This window comes from Sander vitreus, chromosome 11, assembly GCF_031162955.1.
Source record: "Sander vitreus isolate 19-12246 chromosome 11, sanVit1, whole genome shotgun sequence".
Classification (NCBI taxonomy): domain Eukaryota; kingdom Metazoa; phylum Chordata; class Actinopteri; order Perciformes; family Percidae; genus Sander; species Sander vitreus.
Window position 1 is genome coordinate 5,904,659 of NC_135865.1, and position 23,943 is coordinate 5,928,601.

Genomic DNA, 23,943 nt, shown 5'->3' on the forward strand with positions numbered 1-23,943 from the left:
AATTCTAAACAAAACGGCGCAAGCTCACCCCTCCTCCCATGTTTCCGTAACTGTCATGACTAACTGACTGTCACTAACCCCCACCCCCAACCATCTTGTCGGTGATTGGCTAGGTTTGTTGTATTTTGGTGCACAGCCTGCGCCTCTAGTGTTTGTTTGACGTTTACGACCCCTGTGTTGTCTCCCGAGACCGGACTTTTTCACAGTGTATTCAGGAGGCAGGCAGCTAGCAGATCAAGGAGCGATGCCTACGATTTGAGACAAAAATGAAATCACGCTGAAACCATGCAGGAACTCATAGTACACCTTTCATATACACTTGGCCGGTGACTCGTCATAGCTGGGGGCGTGGCTTGCAGCGGAGTCGCCGTGGGGGAAAACGATCCTTTCCCCCTGACCGGATAATGTAGCTAGCGTTAACCCAGTACGGCTACTCAAAAGCACTTTTGCAGCTCAACGGAGCAAGATGCATTAAAAAACTGAGCTGTATTGGGTCGGATTGTCCGTACATTATGAGTGACTTGACAAACGACCCAACGGAATTGCCAGAGTTGTCATTTCTCGAAATTTTTTGTTAACGTTTTAACGATTGAGTCTCCAAGTAAGAGACAGCTAACTTTAACCGTTAGCTATCCTAGATGATTCAATCTGACAGTATTAACAGTGACTTTATCCCACGGTCATTAAACAGTCCATTGTTATCCCAATCCCTCATTAAAGCTATATTAAAGACTAGTATGTCTTAGCATGTTAAATTAATAAATTCCATGCAACTGTTACAGTTTCGACTGTAGCAGCGATGTTAGCGGTATTAACACCGGGTCTGTCACTATTCAGTGTATAAAACTTAAGATCAGGATTTTTTAACTTATTAGAGGCGCAGAACAGCACACAGCAATTTTGCCATTGTACCAATCAAAAAAACTATCGTAAATATGAGTAAAGAGTAACCACTAACTCATTAATTTGAATGGTTTAGTCTATGTGCGGTATTTATTCAGTTTGTGAAATCCTACGATCTCTACGAAGCTAACGTTAGCTTAAGTCGGCCGACTGACTGTAACGTTACAGTGAAGGATTGGCACTTTAGCAACGCGTAACGTTACGGACCTCGGTGCTAGCCGCAATGTTAAATTACTCGTGTAATATCGCTTCTCGGTTTTACATCTACGGATATAGTATCTACCGACTTAAATATGATCAAATACGGGATAAGCCTCCCAACCGGAATATTCGTGTCGAAAAATACACAAACACACTAGCTCCGTGGGTTCGGCGATAGCAGTGTTTGCTATTATGAATGCAGATTTGCACCGTAATATTTTTTATTTGTAATCTTTTGCATGTTTGTGTGCTCCTGCGCTTCCCTGTGTGTGTGTGTGTGTGTGTGTGTGTAACATAGTGTGCGCACGCTGTGCATAAGCCTAGGTGCATTTTACTAATTTGCTGTTAAAATAATAATGAAATGCTGCGCTACTGTCTTCAGACCAGGTTTTTGTTGGTCAATGGCGCGATCACTTCCCGCTGCCTCAAGATAGCAATACGCCAGGAATTCACCTGAACACACCTCCCTGTAAGACCAGCACGCCCATGGGCGCAAAGATGGGCGCAGGTGCATTTGATATTTAAACGATGCGGGCGCTGGACGGGAAATTGACAACGGTGTCGGTCTTAAACTAGCAAAGACACTTGCGTCGGGCTTTGTGCTGCGCTGCGCCACGCCTGGTGCAAGATAGGGCCCTGTATGTATGTATGTATGTATGTATGTATGAATGGTCATGTATTGCCTAGCCTACAACATCTACATACTTGTTTAATTTATTACAGCAAATAAATTCAGAAAGTTAAGTTGGTCAGAATATATATATAGCATATATAATAGAGCCCCACCGATAAAGGATTTATAAGGCCGATATCGATACAAATATTTGGTGATTTAAAAATCCAATATTTCGATATATCGGCCGATATATATATACAAAATACACAAACTTAAAATATGAAACTTAAAGGGTTAAACACGAGTGTTGCCAACAGGAACGTTGTAGAGCGCCCTCTGGGGGACAAACTATGCAACGCTAACACTCATAACATGGTTGAAGGGTGTTTCATCCGTTTTTATTTTATTTTATAAATATTCATTTATCGGCCATTATAAATGCAGATACCGATAGGTTGGAAAATGCCCCCCCCCCCAATTCTCTTCTTGATTTGTCTCTCAGCTCATTCACACCCATTTCATAACTACACGATGAACTAATATTGAGACCGAAATATGTGTAGTTTTTCACATGTTGTAAGTGAACTGTATTTAGATAGATTTGATGTTTGCTGTGATTCCCAGATCTTTTCTGGAAAATCTGTATTTTGGTTTTGTCTAGACTGACAGTCAGAGCCCAGGTCTGACAGAAACTGTGCAGGAGATCCAGGTGTTGCCGTAGGCCTTCTTTTGTAGGGGACAGCAAGACTAGATCATAGTAGTTGTTTGGGTCAAACTTGTCTCCATTTTATCAGTCCTTGGTTCCAAATAGCTGGGAAAATACCTGCATTTAGGATGATATTGAAAGCTTTTAGGATGACTAATTGGAATGTATTATCTGTGTATTTGATCATTACATTTAATATGGATGCAATATCTCTGCCACAGTTAATGCAATGAACACGAAACTTGTGGTGCTCGTTCGGCATGCCGCTCTGAGGTTCTGTACGAAATTTGGCGAAAATCGGCCATTAGGGGGCGCTATACTCAACGTAGACATGTTTTGGCACTTTAACTCAATCACTGTTAATGACATATTTGCAATGGGATTGTACCACAGACCTTGCAGCTCACACTTCTCAATATTTACTGATATTTACCTCCTACCGTTACGTTTTGGTTTTTGCTTTCGCGTGCTCCCCTAGTTTTCTACAATAAACAAACTTCTTAACCCACCTTCACAGTGGACAAATGCAACTCTTTTCTCTCACTTTTTCAATCCAAAATCAACAGCATTTGTACGCGCCGATACCGTGGGTGCGCCGGAGTTCGAGCACCCACGGAAAATACTGAGCACCCAGTGCCAGACTGCCAGTAGGCTACATTCATTTAAAATTAAACATTACAGTTGGTGCTAAGTGGAGAGTCTGTCATAGTGTGATTGGTTATGTCGGTGACATTGATTCTTAATTTCCCACGAAGCTGATCGCGGTAACGTGTCAGTTAAACTTTTCATCTCCAATCTTATCTGTATTTGTGAGAAGTGGCGCTGTCCTGAGATGAAACCTACTTTACGGCTTAACTATCGAGTTAATAGGCGTGTGTTCGCGTCGGCCGCTGTCCATTTCCTAAGGTTCTGAAATGCAAACCATTTTTGACTACTTTTTTTTTTAAAGGGCGTGCGCCTGTGAGCACCCACGGAGGAAAACATAAATCAGCGCCTATGACACCATTTACAACAACCTGACCACCTCCCCTGCTCCTTCAACCACCACACCTGCCTCCCCCCTCCACCCTCTCAGTCACTCTCTCATTTCTCTCTGCTGTCCCCTGTGGTCAGGGGGGTTAAGAAGTTTATTTATTGTAGAGAATTGTTAAAGGTAGTCTGTGTATGCATGGAGATGAACTGTTAACCACTACATTTGCAACAGCAATGTACCGCAGACGTCGCGGCTCACACCGTACCGCAGACTGCTTGCAGTTCTAGTTCTTTTTGGTTTTCTTTTCCTCTTTAAATTTGTTAGTTTTGCTGCCTTGTCAAATATGACATTTATGTTATTAATAGCTAAATTCACACCTTCACTGTAAGGGAAGGATATACAAAGGAATTCATCCAAGAGCGGTTGGAATTGTGGCCTGTCAATTGCCTTTCTGTAGCGATCAGTGCTGCTCACAGTCCATTTGTAGGACTGGGTAGAGGTTTGTAGATTATTGGAATGTAATTCTTTGTGTTAGAGATTTCCTCTAATCAGATAGTTATTTTACTATGGTCTGACAGAGGAGTGAGGGGATTGACTGTGAATGCCTTGATATTAGAAATGTCAAGGTCAGAGATAAAATAATCAACAGTGCTGCCAAAGGAAGAACTGTAGGTGTATCTACCAAAAGACAATATATAGACCTAACGTGCGACAGAGCGGTAGGACCTGTGTCCCATTCCTGTTGGTTCACTTGTGGTAGTTGTTTCTGGGAGGATGTGTGGGGTCTATAAGGCTGTTGTTACCCAGTATGTGCAGGTTTCCATGACTGTCATATAGTGTCTATAGTTGTTCTGGCATTCAGATCACCACAGATTAAAATATTTTCTTTGCTCTGAAATCTCTCTCCTTTGAGTATGGAGAAATTCACCTCATTGAAATGGGGTGACTCAGAGGGGGGAATGTATGCGGGGCAGAGGAATATGTCTTTGTCAGCTGAGATGATTTGGTTTTTTTTAATGTTTAACCAGATATAAAATTCAACTCTCTTGGTATATTCAGATTTATACCAAATTATTATTCCTCCTTATTCTCTCCGCTGAGGGACTCCTTTTAATTTGGTGGGTGGGACAATAATTTCTTTGTTACCTATTGGACAACCACTGGAAATACCTTTTACACCGTGTTTCCTGGAGGACCACAATGTCAGTAGTATTGATCTCCTTCAGGAACCAGCATTTTTACTTTTTAATCCAAAAGTTGAGGACCGGAGGCCCTGAACATTCCAACAAGGGATAGAAAAAGATATCATACTGTTAAACTACTTAATGCTTCTAAAAATGAGGCAAAGTCCTGCTAATGATATATGTAATTTTTTTAATTTTCTTAGATAAAAAAAAAAAAAGCAACAAAACTTGTGTTAAGGTTTCATCAGGTGTGAACAGATTAGACTCAGCATGTGCTGGATGTCCTTCAGTTGGCTGGTGGGTGGTAGGTTGGCTGATCCTCTCGCTGTCTGGGCATAGCTCTGCTGTCAGTCACTATCTTGATATGAGCTATTGTCAGTTCAGGGGGGAGAAGAGGGGACGGCCTGTTGGTGACGGCGTGGCGCTGATGATATATAGTGGCTGGTGGTGTCGGGGTCTAGGGGTCCTCGCTGCTGATGTTGTGGTATTTCTCGGTAGCCTTGGCAAGGTAAAGGGTGGAGGGGCTGGGTTGCGGTTCAGGGTGGCGTCCTTCAGCGTCTTTGCGAAGATGGGGACAGCTTGCTTGTAGAGGTGGGACGTGATCATACAGGCGGTCTAGGTCGAGGTGGGGGGGGTGTGTCTGTGTCTGTGGTGCAGGAGATGAGGCAGGCCGGGCAGGGGGAAGTGAGGCAGGTGTAGACTGGGTTGGGTGGGGGGAGCGGTAAGTTGTGGAGGACATACTGTGGCTTTCTGAAGTGGCTGGGTGCAGTGGGTAAGGTGGAAGGTTGTCAACTTCTCTCTCTCTCTCTCTCTCCTCTGCAGTCTCTCTGTCAGCATGTTCAGCTCTGCTCTCTCAGTTCAATTCAAGGGGCTTTATTGGCATGAAAGTTTCAATAACAATGTTGCCAAAGGATATATATATGTACATTAACACAATATTAGGATGGGTTTATATCATTTTATAAATCTATTTGTATGGCAAATATAAAAACAAGTTATTAAGCAATATGAAACAAAAAAGTATATTCTAACTAGAACTACAAGCAGTTATGACGGGGCCCAAGCCACCCACGGCAGTCGCCCCCAACGCCCGGGAGCGCACGAAAGCGGAACCCGAAGCCAGGCAGCGGGGAGGCAAACATCGGTAAATATCGAGAGGCGCGAGCCGCGGCGTCTGCGATGCGTCGCCCGTTGCAAAGCGCAGCGGTCAACAGTTCACCTTCATGCATATACAGACTACCTTTAACAATGATATACGGATAGGATTGGAGATGAAAAGTTCAACTGACACGTTACCGCGATCAGCTTCGTGGGAAATTAAGAATCAATGCCACCGACATAACCAATCACACTATGACAGACTGTCCCCTTAGCACCCACTGCAATGTTTAATTGTAAATGAATGTAGCCTGCTGGCAGTCTGGCACACGTGAGTGCTCAGTATTTTCATCGGTGCCTATGAATGGTGTTGATTTTGGTTTGAAAAGAGTTGCATTCGTCCACTGTGAAGGTTGTAGAAACTTTGTCAGGTGGCTTAAGAAGTTTGTTTATTGTAAAAAACCAGAGGAGCACGCAAAAGCGAAAACCAAAATGTAACGTAGGAGGCAAACATCAGTAAATATTGAGAAGTGTGAGCTGCAAGGTCTGTGGTACATTTCCATTGCAAATACTCCATTAACATAGATTGAGTAAAAGGGCCAAAACTCGTCTACGTTGATTATAGCGCACCCTAATGGCCGATCTTTGCCAAATTTGGTTTCGTGTTGATTGCACTTACTGTGGCAGAGATATTGCAATTGCAAATTTCCCATTTAAATGCATTGAGTTTTTGGCCAAAACAAATAAACGTTGCTTATATCGCCCCTTAAAGGCCAAATCTGGTACAGAGCATCGTAGTGGGATGTTGAACAATGATCTCAAGTTATTTCCTGATAACATTTAATTTGGCCGAGATATGATATGATACGTGTGTGGTAGCTAGCTAGGAAAATTTGTTTGGTCGTCAAATGCGCATACTTTAACGTAGCAACATTCCTTGAGTAACTTTTGGTCAGGTCCATCTGGAGATGCTATGTACCAGGTTTCGTGCTGATCCGTCACACGGCCTAGGACGAGTTCGAAGAAGTTGGTATTGCGAAAAAACTTTTGAGCGGAAATGGGCGTGGCCTATATCATGTGAGTCAGCTTGATTCAAGGAAGACGTGGATGTAAGGATTTCTAATGTGTAATGTGGGAGTTAAAAGCAAAAAAAACATAGCGCCACCTAGTGGTCCACATGTGTAATGTGTAACAGTGAGGTCGGAAGCTTTGCGAGTAGGAGGGGAAGGCGAGACGTGAGCGACAGGGTAGCACATTTTCAGTTGTCTGACCAAGCATCGCGAGTAAGACGGTACACTTGTTTGCAATTGCCATAGAACATCTTTCGATTGCCCTTGGCTCTAATCCCCGTATTTGTGGTATTTGCAGATATGTCCCTTTTTTTCCCCCCCTGCTAATTTTCTCTTTAAGGTCACCTCCCAAAGTTTCACTTACCTGGGAATCTGGGCGATGCAGAAATTTGCAGATCTTTTCAAATTTAACTTCACCCAATTTTTTGATTTTATTATCGGGCCACTAGCACTAGGATTTTGAATCAGGGGTCGCAACGAGAGAGTCTCTGCACTCCTCCCGTCCAGCATCGTTAAAGGCCCTCGTTCAGTCCCCTATTGTCTCCTCCACTACCCCTCGTACCAAGTCTGCGATTGTTAGGACCTCTCTCGGGATCTGGGCCCAATTTAAGCGGTACTTTGGTCTACAGTCTTTTCCTCCCTCCTTAACGGACACCTGGTTTGCGACACGGTCTCAGCATCAATAGGCCTACTTTGAAAGATTTATAGATTTATGTATTTCTAGATAGCGTCTTTTCAGCAGCTCTCCGACAGGTTCTCACTCCCCAGTCAAAACTTTAGATACCTACAAGTCGGCAGCTTTGGTCGCAATGCATTCTCTTCTTTTCCTAATTTACCCGGCACGTTTAGAGGTTTTTCCGACACCCGTTTCACGCTCCGAAGGTCTCAGTTCCCATTTTTATAATCATATCATCCACTTGTTGCTAATTGACTCTTTTTACATACCATTAAGTCCCTTTGGGAGCAAGATCTAGGCGGGGCCTTTTCGTGGGAGGCCAAACACGGGTTAATTGAGTCTATACGTTTTGGCTACCGGGTGGAGATTTTTAACACTTTATCTCAAATCACAGGGGAAAAAGTAGTGCCTAACCCATTCAGTGTTTTCTTTGGTGTCTCACACTCACCTTTTCAATCCTCCTATACGAAAGAGTCTTTTAGCAAGAAGACTCCTCCCTCCCTCTTTCACTGTATTTGAACAAATGTTTATCATTTGAAGCACTTTGTGACTGTCTGTAAAAGGTGCTACAGAGGCTTGCAAAAGTATTCATACCCCTTGAACTTTTCCACATTTTTGTCACGTTACAACCACAAACGTAAATGGATTTTATTGGGATTTATGTGATAGACCAACACGAAGTGGCGCATATTTGTGAAGTGGAAGGAAAATGATACGTAGTTTTCAATTTGTTTTACAAATTTACAAAAACTGAAGGGCGTGTTGATCTCGATTCGTAGTACAGTCCTCTGGCAATTCTTACATTGCAAAAGAACCTCAGTGCTGTCATGACTGCCTTGTCTGAGGACCATAAGTGCCATAGGCTAAGGGCCTCTATGGTTTTTGCTGCACATATCGCTTTGTGGCTTCAGTATACCTACAGGCAGATGTACTACCACGCTTGTCCCGGCTTTCTAGGACTTTCCAGAAAGAGACGGTCAACTTCCTGGCCATCAAAGAGCAGGTACTTTTAACATGCATCTCATAATTGTGAACTAAATTCTAGGCTGTTCAATCAGTGCACATTACATAAAAAAACTACTGAGGATTGTGCAACTGCCTTTATCAGGTTCCAGTGACTATGGCATGCCTGAAGAACATCAAAGATGCAGGTGATGCACAGCCCCCTGCCTCATTCTTGGCCCAACTGCATAGTGACCTTGACAACCCTGCAGGATTGGGTGCATTTAACATCATCGATGAGGAGGAGAGGAGAGGTAGAGGCCAGGGGTTACATTTCTAAAACTGTGCGTAGGATCCTTACCACAAGTGTACGTACGCCCAAAAACCCCAAAAAAATAATTCAGATTTATAAAACCGTGCATACGCACATCTGTAAGCAACGTTCCCTTTATAAATCACAGATTACCCACAAGTCAGCCTCTTATCCCGCCCTGTACACGCCCATTTTTAACCATAAATAGTCAATGCAAAAGCACCTCGTGAATGCTGATCAGTATGTTAATGACCCTGGCAGTTGTTCTTTACTCCAAAACATGACGACTGGCGGGGGAAAAAGCAAAAAAAACGTATTATATAATACATTATTAATATACGTTATAATTAATATTATAATTTTGGCCTGTTCTCGCACAGTGTAGGGAAAGCTGATCTATAGACTAACTATATTAATAATACTGTCCAAAACGGCAGGCATTACGGCACTCGGCGACAGCTTCGATATACCAGACCTAGATTTAAGAGAACTATATATTATATTAAAACAAGCCTTAGTGATAAAGGTGAAGATTATATATAATATTTATATAAAACACTTAACTGCCATTTCCCTCTGGAAACAGCCGGTTTTCCCCAGAGTGGCGAGGACCTGTATTTGGACCGGGATGGCACGATTCCGGCGTGATGACCCACGTATTCAGTACATAGATCCAAGAGCTCAGCTTTAGGGAATTTAAATCGGCATATTAGCCAGTCATCGTCATGGTCCCTGAAGTCTCTTTCTCTCCTGATCCTTCCATTGGCGTAGTCCTCCTGCATGGCCAGCAGTGCCATCATGCAGCATTACGCACGGGGGTCACGGCCGTATTTATATGTTTACAACAACATCAACTAGTGGTATCCCCCACCCCGAGATACGATTTGAAGACGCAAGTCTAATAGGCAAACACACTTTTCTTCATGCAGGTTTTGTCACGAACAGTATTGAAGTTTGGGCTGATAACGAGGACATTAAGCGTAACGATTGAGTGAGAGCTTAATGGCTGTATTTGTATTGTGATGGCGTAGTGGATAGGACACATGCCTTTGGTGCGGGAGATCCGGGTTCGAATCCCACTGTGGTGCGTCAACCAATGTGTCCCTGAGTAAGACACTTAACTCCCAGTTGCTCTAGAGGCGTGCGATCTCTGATATATAGCAATTGTAGGTTGCTTTGTATAAAAGTGTAATGTAATTTCCAGACTTTGACATTTGATGAATTAAAGACATATACACTGTGTTCTGCCGTTATCTAGTGCTAGGGTATTTGATGCTATCCTGTATTCCGTGGAGTCAGGTCATCTCCTCCTGTGTTCTATAGCGGACAATGCGACGGCGAGACAGCGCTGATTAAACATTAAGAACGAATTACGATTTTACAAGGTGTTTATAAAACAATTATCACTCTGGATTTAATCTTCATGATAACGTGGATGATATGGAGTGAAAAAAATGTGCGCGAGGCATGAAAACTTGAAAATATTACGTGTAATTGTTATTCCCACGTGTACTTTCTGCAGCCCGACTTCAGTTCACCACCTCACCATCTGCGTCACCAATTCCCATCATCTCCAAAATGTGCGTACGCATGGGTCAGAATTCGCGCGGAGGACCGCACATTCTCCCGTCAAGTTTCCATCTATCCATCTTCGTCCGCTTATCCGGTATCGGGTCGTGGGGGCAGCAGCTCCAGCAGGGGACCCCAAACTTCCCTTTCCCGAGCCGTTCCCAGGCCAGGTTGGAGATATAATCCCTCCACCTAGTCCTGGGTCTTCCCCGAGGCCTCCTCCCAGCTGGACGTGCCTGGAACACCTCCCTAGGGAGGCGCCCAGGGGGCATCCTTACCAGATGCCCGAACCACCTCAACTGGCTCCTTTCGACGCAAAGGAGCAGCGGCTCTACTCCGAGCTTCTCACAGATGACTGAGCTTCTCACCCTATCTCTAAGGGAGACGCCAGCTACCCTCCTGAGGAAACCCATTTCGGCTGCTTGTACCCTGGATCTTGTTCTTTCGGTCATGATCCCGTCAAGTTTGTTTTTTTATAAATCACAACCTTTGCATGGGAAGTGGGGTATGCACGTTTTCAGCCCAGTTTTGTGCGTACGCCACGTTTATAAACGAGACCCCGGGTGAAGCTCACAAGAGAGGTCCTTTGGTCCCGGTACAGGACACGGGTACATTTGTTTTGATTGGCTGCTAAGTAGTATCGGTCTAAGAAAAATAAAATAAAATGACAGAGCCCAGTCTTAGTTTGAATGAAATGTTATTTCCACAGGGAGTCGAGCAATAAAAGTTTATAATTTCCTTTGTGCCATGTTTAGGTAATGGAACTTTATTTTGATGGCCTCCACGACAGTCTTGACAGAAGGTTCCAAAACCTCAATATCATGGGAGCCAGTCAAGGAGGATGATTCCATCAACTTGGAAAACATCAACACCCCGTCCACCAAATTCCTGCAGCAACCGAACACTTTGCGCACTGCGAGAACGGTCATCTTTTAAGCAGCATATGATGACCGGAGCATTCGAGGTAAATTAGACACAATTTAAGTTCTTCAGAAACACGACAGAGGAACCCAGCTTAATCGCCTACCGTCTGTGTTGTAACGTTTCAGGATACGGACCAGCTTACCGCAATGAGCAAACTGGCATCCCGGCACGATGAGCGGTACCCCTCCCTCAGTAAGCTGGCAGCCATTGCCCTCACAGTGCCAATCTCAAGTGTCAACTGTGAGAGAGGGATTTGTCCACCGTGAATAGGGTAAGACGTTTCAGCGTTATGTGAAATGACGTTTGGCTATCAATATCCCTCATACTTAAGTAACAGGCTGCAGGGGGACCACCCAGCAGCACGTACTGCCTTATTTTTCCTAAAGGCAAGAAAAATTAAATGCGCACAGCAAGGCTGCCAACTTTGCCACTGAGGCAAAGATGCAATTTGTTTCACTGTGAATGGTTTCATTCTATAGTTTGGGTTTTGGTTTTTTCTTGTAAAATTCATTTTGTAGACCTGTTGTAGATGTTAAGTGCCCTGTAGTTGGTCAAAAAATATAGTTGAATCACAACTGAAAATATGCCTCATTATGTGCGAATAGAGGTGAATGAATTTTTGCGTTGCAGCGAAGCGTCAGCGTTTCAACGACGGCTTTCTTCTCGCCACTCTTCCAAAAAGGCCCGATTTGCAGAGTGCACGATTAATAGTTGTCCCGTGGACAGATTCTCCCACCTGAGCCGTGGATCTCTGCAGCTCCTCCAGAGTTAACACGGGCCTCTCTGTCGCTTCTCCGATCGACGCTCTCCTCGCCCAGCCTGTCGGTTTAGTTAGACGGCCACGTCTCAGTAGGTTTGCAGTCGCGCCGTACTCCTGTTTTTGGACGATGGATCGAACGGCGTTCCGTGAGATGTTCAAAGCCTAACCTAGTGCCTACCACTGTCTTTATTTTCTGAGTTCACTGGATGGCTCTCTCTGTTCAAAGAAAAAGGTTAAAGGAATGGCAATTCAGTGGGTTTTCAACCAGACACAGAGCGCCATCTAGTGAGCTGAGAAAATAAAGACATTGGTTGGCGAAGCTTCATTTAACCGTCACTAACCTAATTCTGCTTTAAACTTGTCCACAACTTTATTCCCGACCTGTGTGTTATGTTCCTTGGGCTTCACCATGCCGTTTGTTCAGTAACATTCACTCTAACAAACCTCTGAGGCCTTCGCAGAACAGCTGTATTTCTACTGAGATTAGATGACACACAGGCGGACTCTATTTACTAATTAGGTGACTTCTGAAGGCAACTGGTTGCACTGGATTTTATTTAGGGGTGTAAGAGTAAAGGGGGCACAAGACCTTTCAGTTTTTTTATTTGGAAAAAAAATGTGAAAACCATGTATCATTTTCGTTCCACTTTACAAAACTTTGTGTTGGTGTATCACATAAAATCCCAATGAAATACATTTACATTTGTGGTCGTAATGTGACACACTGTGGAAAAGTTCACTTCTTTCAATTGGTTGTCTTTGAATTTGACAAATACCTGGTAGTGTTGCATCGGAGAAGTGCGTGACGGTTAGTATTTGAGCTTTACGAGGCGATGCAAAGGCTGACTTTCCTTGTAATTCAATCCGCGCGCTCGCCGCAAAAAAAATACTAGTTGGAGCTGCTTGTCGGCTGCAGGTGCGGCTGCCCGGCCACGCCCCTCACTAATTGCTTATCAAGCACGCGCTGATGCTCACGATTGCTCGCAATGGACGCTCTTTAACCCCCGCTCTTGCCACTGATTACCTCAAGCAGTTTCAGCCACAAGAGCAACCCTAGCACCTTCCGCAAGAAAGCAACAAATGCACTTCACCTATGGCACCAATGACACTGAGCACAGAAACCTGTTAAAGTAAGTAATTATCTTAATGTCTAGCAGTAAGTCCACCTCTGGCCTGTCTACATTTGGGTCGGCAGAAAAAGAAGAATTCCACACACAAACACTCTACGCACATGTACGCTACGTGACATTAGTTGAAAAACACTTTTATTCAGTGCCCGGGACAAACGGTACAGCACAATTTGTTATAAAAATGGATATCCGCAGGACGTCGGCAGCGCCGAGGCCAGGTCAGTCTCTGGAATTCAAACGGGGCTACTGCAAAAACTGCCCTCTCCTCGCTCCCACAAATAAGCAGCTCGCTCACCCTTAGCTTTTTATAAAGCGGCAAGAGGGGAAAATCATCATTTCACATTCTTAAGGCTCTATTTCAGCTCCGAGGAATCTCGCCCTCTACGGTAGCGTTAACATATTTGTAGAATCATGCATACAAATGGAACGGTTCCCTAACTGACCTTTTTTTGTAACCAGCCTTAGAAACTCTCGAACAAAAAGTCAAATGTTTTGTGCTGTGTACGATATAAATGAGGGCATTTAACTTCATTTACAAATAAATATCAATCATCTTTTTTAAAATAGTCTTTAAACGTTTGCCGTTCCCCATCGTAACCCTAAAATGAAATAAATGTGGAAATTATCGGTACCTACGATACAAAAAAACAGGATGGATATAGCATTTTTTGATAAACGGTTCAAAAGGTAAAACATTGATGACGTCAACAACAACAACAAAAATGTGTAATATACAAATGGATACAATTTGAGAATGCGTTTAGCTTCTCCGCTCTCGTTCCGCCCCTTGGAGAAAATATGTGCCGATGCCCCCGAGAAAAAAGGACCGACGCCCCTCCGTTCGCCCCGTCTCTTTGGCATTCGCGGAGAGGCAGACAATGTCTCTGCCGGGCGCAGAGCCGCGGGTCCCGTTCGTCGGACGCCACGTGTTTTTTCGGGGGAATTAAAATGTGGGGCCCGGAACGCCAAAAAGTTATTTTTTGAAGTGTGTAGTGAAGGCGTTCTCGATGCACAGGACGATGTGGGAGCCCGAGCAGCTGCTGGACGTTTGCTGCAGGAGGTGCCTGCTCTGTAGCGATGATGCCAGACCGGTCACGGCGGGGTCGCCCGCCCGCCACGTTTCGCAGTAGTGGTCCGTTTGCCGGTGACCTTTGTTGCTCGAGCCGTGCCACACCATTTTCTCTGGCCTGCGGGGAATCAAAAACAAGCGCGCGGTGTTAGTAGTAGCCTTTGTTTCTTTTGCACTTACATTTCCGACAGCTCAGAACCACATCTCAACTGAAAGTGTGCGCCAACTGCATGGCGGTGATAAGGCAAGGCAGCTTTATTTGTATAGTGCATTTCAGCAACAGGGCAATTCAAAGTGCTTTACAAAAACATTAAAGAGCAGTTGAAAACCATTAAAAAAAAACTGATAAAATATGAGTGACACTTACAGGTGCAGTATAAGAATTGAACAATTATTTAAAGAAAGGCGACATAAAAAAAAAAAAGGTCTTCGGTCTTGATTTAAAAGAACAGAGTTGTGGCAGACCTGCAGTTTTCTGGGAGTTTGTTCCAGATACGTGGAGCGTAAAAACTGAGCGCTGCTTCCCCCTGTTTAGTTGTCAAGTTATGGTTACATAAACCAGCAAAAGTATTTTGAAATCAATTCTTTGAGGCACAGGAAGCCAATGTAAGGACTTTAGAACTGGATTGGTCTAAGCGAGGACTCGAGCAGCAGCATTCTGGATCAGCTGCAGCCTTAAATGTGGCGTTGTTGCATTTAAATGACGCAAGCCTTCCGCGATCTAGGGCCCTATACGGTTGTGCTCATAAGTGTACAGCAGAATTTGTGAACTGTATACCGTTCTTTTAAGAAAACGAGTTATTGGGCAAAACGTAGTACTTTTATTTGAATGGGATTCAAATTAAACCGTAAAGTATTACAGAATAGTGCAAAACGTAGCAATGTGATCCCCGTTCAAATGTTTGCGTACCCTTAGATCTTAATACTGCGTATTGCCCTCTTTTGCATCAATGACAGCTTGCAGTCTTTTGTGATAGTTGTGGCTGAGTACCTTATTCCCCAGATGGTAGATATGCCCATTCTTCTTGACAAAAAGCCTCCAGGTCCCCTAAATTCTTGGGTTGTGACTCCTCTCCAAACATAGAGATTATTGTTGTGACAATAACTTTACATGTTGGTCTCGTGTTCTACAAGTTCTTAGGCTTGTACAGGTGCTGTTTGGCATATTTTATTATATTTCTGGCAACCTGACCGTGCCTCCTTATTGAGGGTTCCTTCCATCCCGACCAATTTTTCTGGTAGTTGAGGCTGAAATCTTTGTTGATTCCAGCCCACCGCAAATTCTCCATTTGTTTATCAAACTTTGAGCATTACTGACCGCCATTTTTCAGTCTTTGGATATCTTGTATCCTTTTCCTGATTTATGCACTTTACCTTTTCTCGCTGATCGGGGCGATTTCAGTCATCATTGTTATTCAAAAAGGGCAAATGCAATTATGTGATAATAAATGGCTTCACCTGACCGCTATCCCTTAAATAAAAGAGGTTTTCTGCATGATCAGTCATATTTTCAAAAAACTGCCCAGTATTTCAATGTAAACTTAGGAGCACAACTGTAGATTAGCTTACTCAATCATTTATATTAATTCAGTAATAATTTCAATTTGTTGCGCGTCTCATCTCGTCGAGATGGGAAATGGTTCAGACGGGAGGCGCTGTGGTAACGGACGCAGAAATGCCTCCTGTGCTTGTGCAAGCCCTGTATCAAATGTAAGATTATTGTACAAACAAAGACTCACCATGCGCTGTCCCTGAGGGTGTCTCTACCGTCGAAGGAGTAGATTGGCACGTTCTCCCTCATTTTGTTAGCGTCGTCGCCGAAGAGAGACTCCCAACTGCTGAACAACACTTGGTCCTGCGAGGAAGACGGTACAATGCCTTAAATTGAATTTCTCCTCCATAACGTGTTCTTCATAAAGCAGCGGCAAAATCCATAGGCTATATACTCAGCAAAAAAAGAAACTTAAAATTAAACCTTAAAATATTTAACAACTAAGACGTAAACTGAACATTTTCACAGACATGTGACTAACAGAAACCTGATGTGTCCCTGAACAAAGGGGGGGTCAAAATCAAAAGTAGCCCTCAGTATCTGGTATGGCCACCAGCTGCATTAAGTACTGCAGTGCATCTCCTCCTCATGTACTGCACCATACTGGCCAGTTCTTGCGGTTGTTGTTGCCATCCTGTACCTGTCCCGCAGGTGTGATATTCGGATGGACCGATCCTATGCAGGTGTTAAACGTGGTCTGCCACTGCGAGGACGATCGGCTGTGCTTCCTGTCTCCCTGTAGCGCTGTCTTAGGCGTCTCACAGTAGGGACATTGCAATGTATTGCCCTGGCCACATCTGCTGTCCTCATGCCTCCTTGCACCATGACTAAGGCACGTTCACGCAGATTAGCAGGGACCCTGGGCATCTTTCTTTTGGTGTTTTTCAGAGTCAGTAGAAAGGTCTCTTTACTTTCCTCATTTTCTTATAACTGTGACCTTAATTGCCTACCGTTCTTGTCTTTTTGACCGTTCAACAGGTGCATGTTCATTAATTGTTTATGGTTCATTGAACAAGCATCAAAACAAAAGTATCTTTAAAATACAGTGTCCTGAAAAAGGTACGTTAAAGTATATTTAGTTTAGACAACACAATCGTTAAGTTTCTAAGAAACCTATTTGATGTAAAACTCGAAATCTGTCCGTACGTGCGAGTGTGTAGTACAAACGGAACCGCGGCAGCGGTCGCTTCTCACCTTGAGGTTGACGATGGGGACGCTGTCCCTGTCCGACCTGCGGACGATGGTGTAGAGGTCTTGAAGCTTGGAGGACAGGAAAGCTCTGAAGGTTCCCTTCAGGCCTATGGCGCGGGCCTGCTGGAAGCACAGGAAGTCTGCCCCGCGAATTCCTCGCATGTTGCCAGTTTGAGGGGCGTTCAAGGCGATGAGATGTAGCTGATGAGGAAGACGCAGGCTTCTGTAAGTTTATTGCATTATTGATTATAAGTTTTAAATAAAATATTGCAAGCTGCATTTAAAAAAAAAATGCATTTACTTGTGTATTGTTCGGCCAGAGATGTTCACGAGTCATTTTTGGAAGTTCAAGTCAAGTCTCAAGTCTCTGGCCATCTGATCTGTCCCTAACACTGTATTGTTAAATCTTATGAATTCAAAGCATGTCCTGTAGCTACCATCCATACAGTACAGTATCAAAATCAGTTGTAGGATAACTTTATGGGGTCTATTGCAATACAATCTGAAGAAACACAAATTAAGAACTCTGTTTCAATTTCATAACTGTATTTTTCAACATTTTGGTATCTGCACCAAAGAATACATGTTTGTCTGTGTTACTAACTGGCTGGAAAGCCCAACCTCATCACACGTTACATTTTTCAGTGTTCAAAGTTTGAGGGAAACATCTGTATTGAAAGTTAATACACCGACGTGCTCAGAAGACGCTTGGTAACCGATGACGGTGTGGGAAGGATGACAGTGCGAGGATCGTGAGATTCGAGCAGAGGTGAGATCCAACGTGCCGACACACGGTTGGTTAAATGGACAATTATTCCGAAGCCCTGAAATAACACCTTGGCTTTTCTGAATAAATTCTCTCTCTCTCTCTCATACACAAATGCGACCGCTTAACTTGATAACGTGGAATATCCGCGCCTTCCGTAACCAATCCAAAAGACTTAAAGTAATAAATCGTCTAATACAACTATAGGCTGATATTTGCTTCCTACAAGAAACACATTTAAGAGACAGATTTACAGCAGCTTAAATTCAGACAATTTGACAAAATATACTCTTCAACAGCAAACAAAGGGGTGTCTCAATCTTAATAAATGAAGATATTCAGTTTTCACTAAACCAATCCATCGTGGACCCAGCCGGAAGATTCATCATCATTAATGCAACTTTCAACCGTACAACATTTACACTGGCAAACATTTATGGCCCTAACAATGATGATCCATCTTTCTTCAACAATCTTTTCTCCATAATATCAAATTCATAGCGGGAGACTTCAATACTGTCATCAATCCTGCAATTGACCTCTCAAGCACCTCTGGCAACTTAAGAAACTGGCATTCCACTGATGCAATACAGCAATATATGGGGGACTGTGGCCTTAGCGACAGTTGGAGAATAACAAACACCTCACCTTCACTGCTGTGGGAAACTGGGAAGGCCGTAATCAGAGGGAAAATGTTATCATACTCTTCGTACAGGAAAAAACAGCAACAACAATTGGAAAAGACATTATAACAACAAATGAAATATCCGCCATCCCAGTGAACCAAAACAAAAGGAATTAAAAGTACTTAGAACGCAACTTGACATTATACAGAAAACAAACTTTTCAATTTCAGCAACTGAAATATAATGGTTTTCAATACAGTAATAAAGCAAACAGTAAATATTTAGCAAATCTACTCAACACAAGAAACAGAAATCAATCATCCCAGCCATCTTGGACTCCACAGAAACATTAATCAAAACCCACAGGATATAAACAACATATTTCAGAATTTCTACAGCAACCTCTATTCCCCCACTCACCAACCTACGCAATCAGAAATCGACACCTTCTTAAACAGTCTGAAGTTACCAAAATTAACTGCAGAACAAACCGACATTCTAGACGCACCCCTTAGCCTCAATGAACTTACCCAAGCCCTCAATAAAATTCCTAGCAACAAATCTCCCGGACCAGATGGATTACCGGCCGAATTCCACAAACACTTTTGGGACATATTATCACCACTATTCAACAGAGTAATTATAGAAATAAAAACTTCCTCCACCATACCCATACACATGAATACAGCAGCCATGACATTACTGTTAAAACCCAACAAAGACCCATCTCACCCCTCTAGCTACCGACCTCTCTCACTATTGAATACTGACTTGAAAATGATCACCAAAGTACTGGCAACCAGAATAGAAACAGTCACTTCCACACTCATTCATCCAGATCAGACAGGTTTCATAAAAAAATAGACACGCCACAGATAATGTCCGCAGACTTTTCAACCTATTCTATATATTTACTTTATTTACAGAACTCACAGGTATCACTTAAACAAATTGTCAGTATCATCAACAGATTCTCCCATGTCTAACATTACACTATCAACTGGAATAAATCAATTTTACTACCCCTCTCAGATGATGCATGTGATTTTGAAGCTCAGGACACTTCCTTCAACCTTCACACAGGAAACATCAAGTACCTAGGGATTCAGATTTCCCCCAGGCTGTCAGAGCTTTCCATCCTCAACTATACTACCCTCCTCAGGAAAATCAAAGACAAATATAAACGCTGGTCTTAACACCCACTCGCACTCATCGGAAGAATAGCTGCAGTCAAAATGAAAACCCTACCCCAGATTTAACTACCTTTTTTCTATGATCCCCATCACTTGGATGGATGATCAATATACACAAGTACAATTACCCGTGGCTGGAACTGGAACAAAACCAATGTACAAACATCCCAATTGCAGATCTCCCCTTCCTCTCACAATCAATCAAGAAATCTAACTTCTGCCAACGTAATCTATACAATTATGACAGCCTGGTGGAAAATGAACCGAATCACAAAATCATCACTAGAATTAAACAAGTTCACCCCACTCTGGCACAACCCAGTGTTCATGTTACAGAACAAACCTTTTTACTTCTCCATATGGGCACAAAAAGAAATCGCACATCTTCATCACCTATTTGAGACCAACCATTTCATGTCATTTAACACACTCACGCAGAAATATGGGGTTGGGAGAGAACAATTCCTTCAATATCAACAACTTAGACTTAAAATTAAAGATAAAATCTGACTCACCGACAACACATTACAACCCTCTCAGCTTACAGAAGAACTTAACTTCAAAAAACTAACCGCCCGGCTATATACGGTACAATGATTTCCAACCTAAATCTGTAAGAATACCTTTTCCATGACCACTAACACAAACCTGCAGCTTATACAATATAAAGTAATTCACAGAACTATTATGTGTGGCTCTGTCAACCAGTTCACTCTTTCTGGATCACGGTCACTGAGACACTGTCCACCACCCTGAGCAACAGAATCCCATCATCTCCAACACTCCGTCTCCTTGGTGACATCTCCGAAATCCACATCCCGCAACAATTCAGGAATCCGTTGCTCATTTTTCTAGCTGTCTAGAAAGTGGTCTTCCAAAACTGGAAATCAAAGAAATCTTGCCACATCAATCACTGGACAAATTTAATCTCAGAATACATTTCAATGGAAAAACACAATGCACCCAGAGGGAAGTAAATGTCAGCCTTTGAAGATACCTGGTCCCCATTTCTAACGTTTCTAAAATCTCTATTTCTTTTACATTATTTATTTATCTTATTTTTCCCTTTTTTTTGCCCCAGCAGTTACCACTTTACTCATACACATAGGCACACACTATCCACACTTATGCATAAAATTTTTCCAACTCCTTTCAACACCCTAACCGTGACCGCCCAATGTGAATCACAGATTAATCTACCCAATCACTAATAATACGTCGTCGTGCTTGTCAACTGTCCTGTCCAATCCCGTCTTGTCAGTTCTGATATCGCCCCTTCTTCCCTGTTGTCCATCTGTCACCTTGTCCTGTTTTATGTGTTATGTGTTACACTCTGTACGTGGTGCTTTAATCCCCCCTGCCCTTATATGGACCCAGGGTCTCACTAAAACAGGGTGAATGGTTACGGTAGGAAAAGAGTAAATCTGAATGTAACATACTGTGTATATCAAAATATATTGCTTTATTAAAAAAATAAAGTTAATACACCAACCATGGTGCAAACATGTGATAACTGATACTTTCCGTATTGCTATTTAACAACAACCTGGTGAAAAATTAACCTAAGTCTATCACATCATATGGATACAACTATAATGATACAATTTGCCTGTTCCCAGCATTGGCACAACACTGCGATGGTTAGCTTGTTATCCATCTTCATCCGCTTATCCGGGGGTCGGGTCGCGGGGTAGCAGCTCAGCAGGGGACCCCCAAACTTCCCTTTCCGGGCCACATTAACCAGCTCCGACTGGGGGATCCCGGCGTTCCCAGGCCAGGTTAGAGATATAATCCCTCCACCTAGTCCTGGGTCTCCCCGAGGCCTCCTCCCAGCTGGGACGTGCCTGGAACACCTCCCTAGGGGAGGCGCCCAGGGGGCATCCTTACCAGATGCCCGAACCACCTCAACTGGCTCCTTTCGACGCAAAGGAGCAGCGGCTCTACTCCGAGCTCCTCACGGATAACTGAGCTTCTCACCCTATCTCTAAGGGAGACGCCAGCTACCCTCCTGAGGAAACCCATTTCGGCCGCTTGTACCCTGGATCTTGTTCTTTCGGTCATGACCCAGCCTTCATGACCATAGGTGAGGGTAGGAACAAAAACTGACCGGTAGATTGAGAGCTTTGCCTTCTGGCTCAGCTCTCTTTTTCGATCCCCAACGGTGCGATAAATTGAATGTAATACCGCACCTGCTGTGCCGATTCTCCGACCAATCTCCCGCTCCATTGTCCCCTCACTCGCGAACAAGACCCCAAGGTACTTGAACTCCTTCACTTGGGGTAAGGACTCATTCCCTACCTGGAGAAGGCACTCCATCGGTTTCCTGCTGAGAACCATGGCCTCCGATTTAGAGGTGCTGATCCTCATCCCAGCTGCTTCACACTCGGCTGCGAACCGATCCAGTGAGTGCTGAAGGTCACAGGCCGATGATGCCATCAGGACCACATCATCTGCAAAAAGCAGCGATGAGATCCCCAGCCCACCGAACTGCAACCCCTCTCCACCCCGACTACGCCTCGATATCCTGTCCATAAATACTACAAACAGGATTGGTGACAAAGCGCAGCCCTGGCGGAGGCCAACTCTCACCTGAAACGAGTCCGACTTACTGCCGAGAACCCGGACACAGCTCTCGCTTTGGTCGTACAGAGATTGGATGGCCCTGAGAAGGGACCCCCTCACCCTGTACTCCCGCAGCACCTCCCACAGTATCTCCCGGGGCACCCGGTCATACGCCTTCTCCAGATCCACAAAACACATGTAGACTGGTTGGGCATACTCCCAGGCTCCCTCCAGGATCCTTGCGAGTAAAGATCTGGTCCGTTGTTCCACGACCAGGGACGGAATCCGCATTGTTCCTCTTCAACCTGAGATTCGACTATCGACCGAACCCTCCTTTCCAGCACCTTGGAGTAGACTTTACCGGGAGGCTGAGAAGTGTGATACCCCTGTAATTGGCACACACCCTCTGGTCCCCCCTTTTTTAAAAGGGGAACCACCACCCCGGTCTGCCACTCCTCAGGCACCGTCCCAGACTTCCACGCAATGTTGAAGAGGCGTGTCAACCAAGACAACCCCTCCACACCCAGAGCTTTAAGCATTTCTGGACGGATCTCATCAATTCCTGGGGCTTTGCCACTGTGGAGTTGTTTAACTACCTCAGCAACCTCCACCAGGGAAATTGATGCCAATCCCCCCCCTCATCCTCCAGCTCTGCCTCTACCATAGAGGGCGTATTAGTCGGATTTAGGAGTTCCTCAAAGTGCTCCTTCCACCGCCCTATTACCTCCTCAGTTGAGGTCAACAGCGTCCCATCCTTACTGTACACAGCTTGGATGGTTCCCCGCTTCCCCCCTCCTGAGGTGGCGAACGGTTTTCCAGAAGCACCTTGGTGCCCGACCGAAAGTCCTTCTCCATGTCTTCTCCGAACTTCTCCCACACACGCTGCTTTGCCTCTTTCACGGCAGAGGCTGCAGCCCTTCGGGCCCTTCGGTACCTTGCAACTGCCTCCGGAGTCGTCTGGGATAACATATCCCGGAAAGACTCCTTCTTCAGTCGGACGGCTTCCTGACCACCGGTGTCCACCACGGTGTTCGTGGGTTACCGCCCCTTGAGGCACCTAAGACCCTAAGACCACAGCTCCTCACCGCAGCTTCAGCAATGGAAACTTTGAACATTGTCCACTCAGGGTTCAATGCCCCCCAGCCTCCACAGGGATGCACGAAAGCTCCGCCGGAGGTGTGAGTTGAAAGTCTGTCGGACAGGGGCCTCCTCAGACGTTCCCAATTTACCCGCACTACCCGTTTGGGCTTACCAGGTCTGTCCAGAGTCTTCCCCCACCCCCTGACCCAACTCACCACCAGATGGTGATCGGTTGACAGCTCCGCCCCTCTCTTCACCCGAGTGTCCAAAACATATGGCCTCAGATCAGATGAAACGATTATAAAATCGATCATTGACCTTTGGCCTAGGGTGCTCTGGTACCAAGTACACTTATGAGCATCCCTATGTTCGAACATGGTGTTCGTTATAGACAATCCATGACTAGCACAGAAGTCCAACAACAAACAACCACTCTGGTTTAGATCAGGGAGGCCGTTCCTCCCAATCACGCCTCTCCATGTGTCTCCATCATTACCCACGTGCGCGTTGAAGTCCCCCCAGCAGAACTATGGAGTCCCCGACTGGAGCCCCATGCAGGACTCCACTCAAGGTCTCCAAGAAGGCCGAATACTCTGAACTCTTGTTTGGTGCATATGCACAAACAACAGTCAGAGTTTTTCCCCCCCACAACCCGCAGGCGTAGGGGAGGCGACCCTCTCGTCCACCGGGTTAAACTCCAACGTAGCGGCGCTCAGCCGGGGGCTTGTGAGTATCCCCACACCCGCCCGGCGCCTCACACCCTGGGCAACTCCGGAGAAGAAAAGAGTCCAACCCCTATCCAGGAGTATGGTTCCAGAACCAAGACTGTGCGTAGAGGT

The 23,943-nt window shown here is 44.5% G+C and overlaps 1 protein-coding gene across 3 annotated transcripts in view; it reads right to left on the minus strand.

Annotated features, from left to right (window-relative positions):
- Window positions 1-13,183: 13,183 nt before the first annotated feature.
- The window catches only part of col18a1a (collagen type XVIII alpha 1 chain a), a 98,664-nt gene continuing 87,904 nt past the window's right edge, over window positions 13,184-23,943 (minus strand). For all 3 annotated transcript variants that reach the window (XM_078263217.1, XM_078263216.1, XM_078263215.1), the window contains 3 exons: window positions 16,881-17,078; window positions 15,874-15,989; window positions 13,184-14,252 (listed from right to left, as the gene is read on the minus strand). In XM_078263217.1, the coding sequence (XP_078119343.1) occupies window positions 14,039-14,252; window positions 15,874-15,989; window positions 16,881-17,078 (528 nt within the window). In that variant the 3' untranslated portion in view covers window positions 13,184-14,038. The remainder of the gene's footprint in view (window positions 14,253-15,873; window positions 15,990-16,880; window positions 17,079-23,943) is intronic.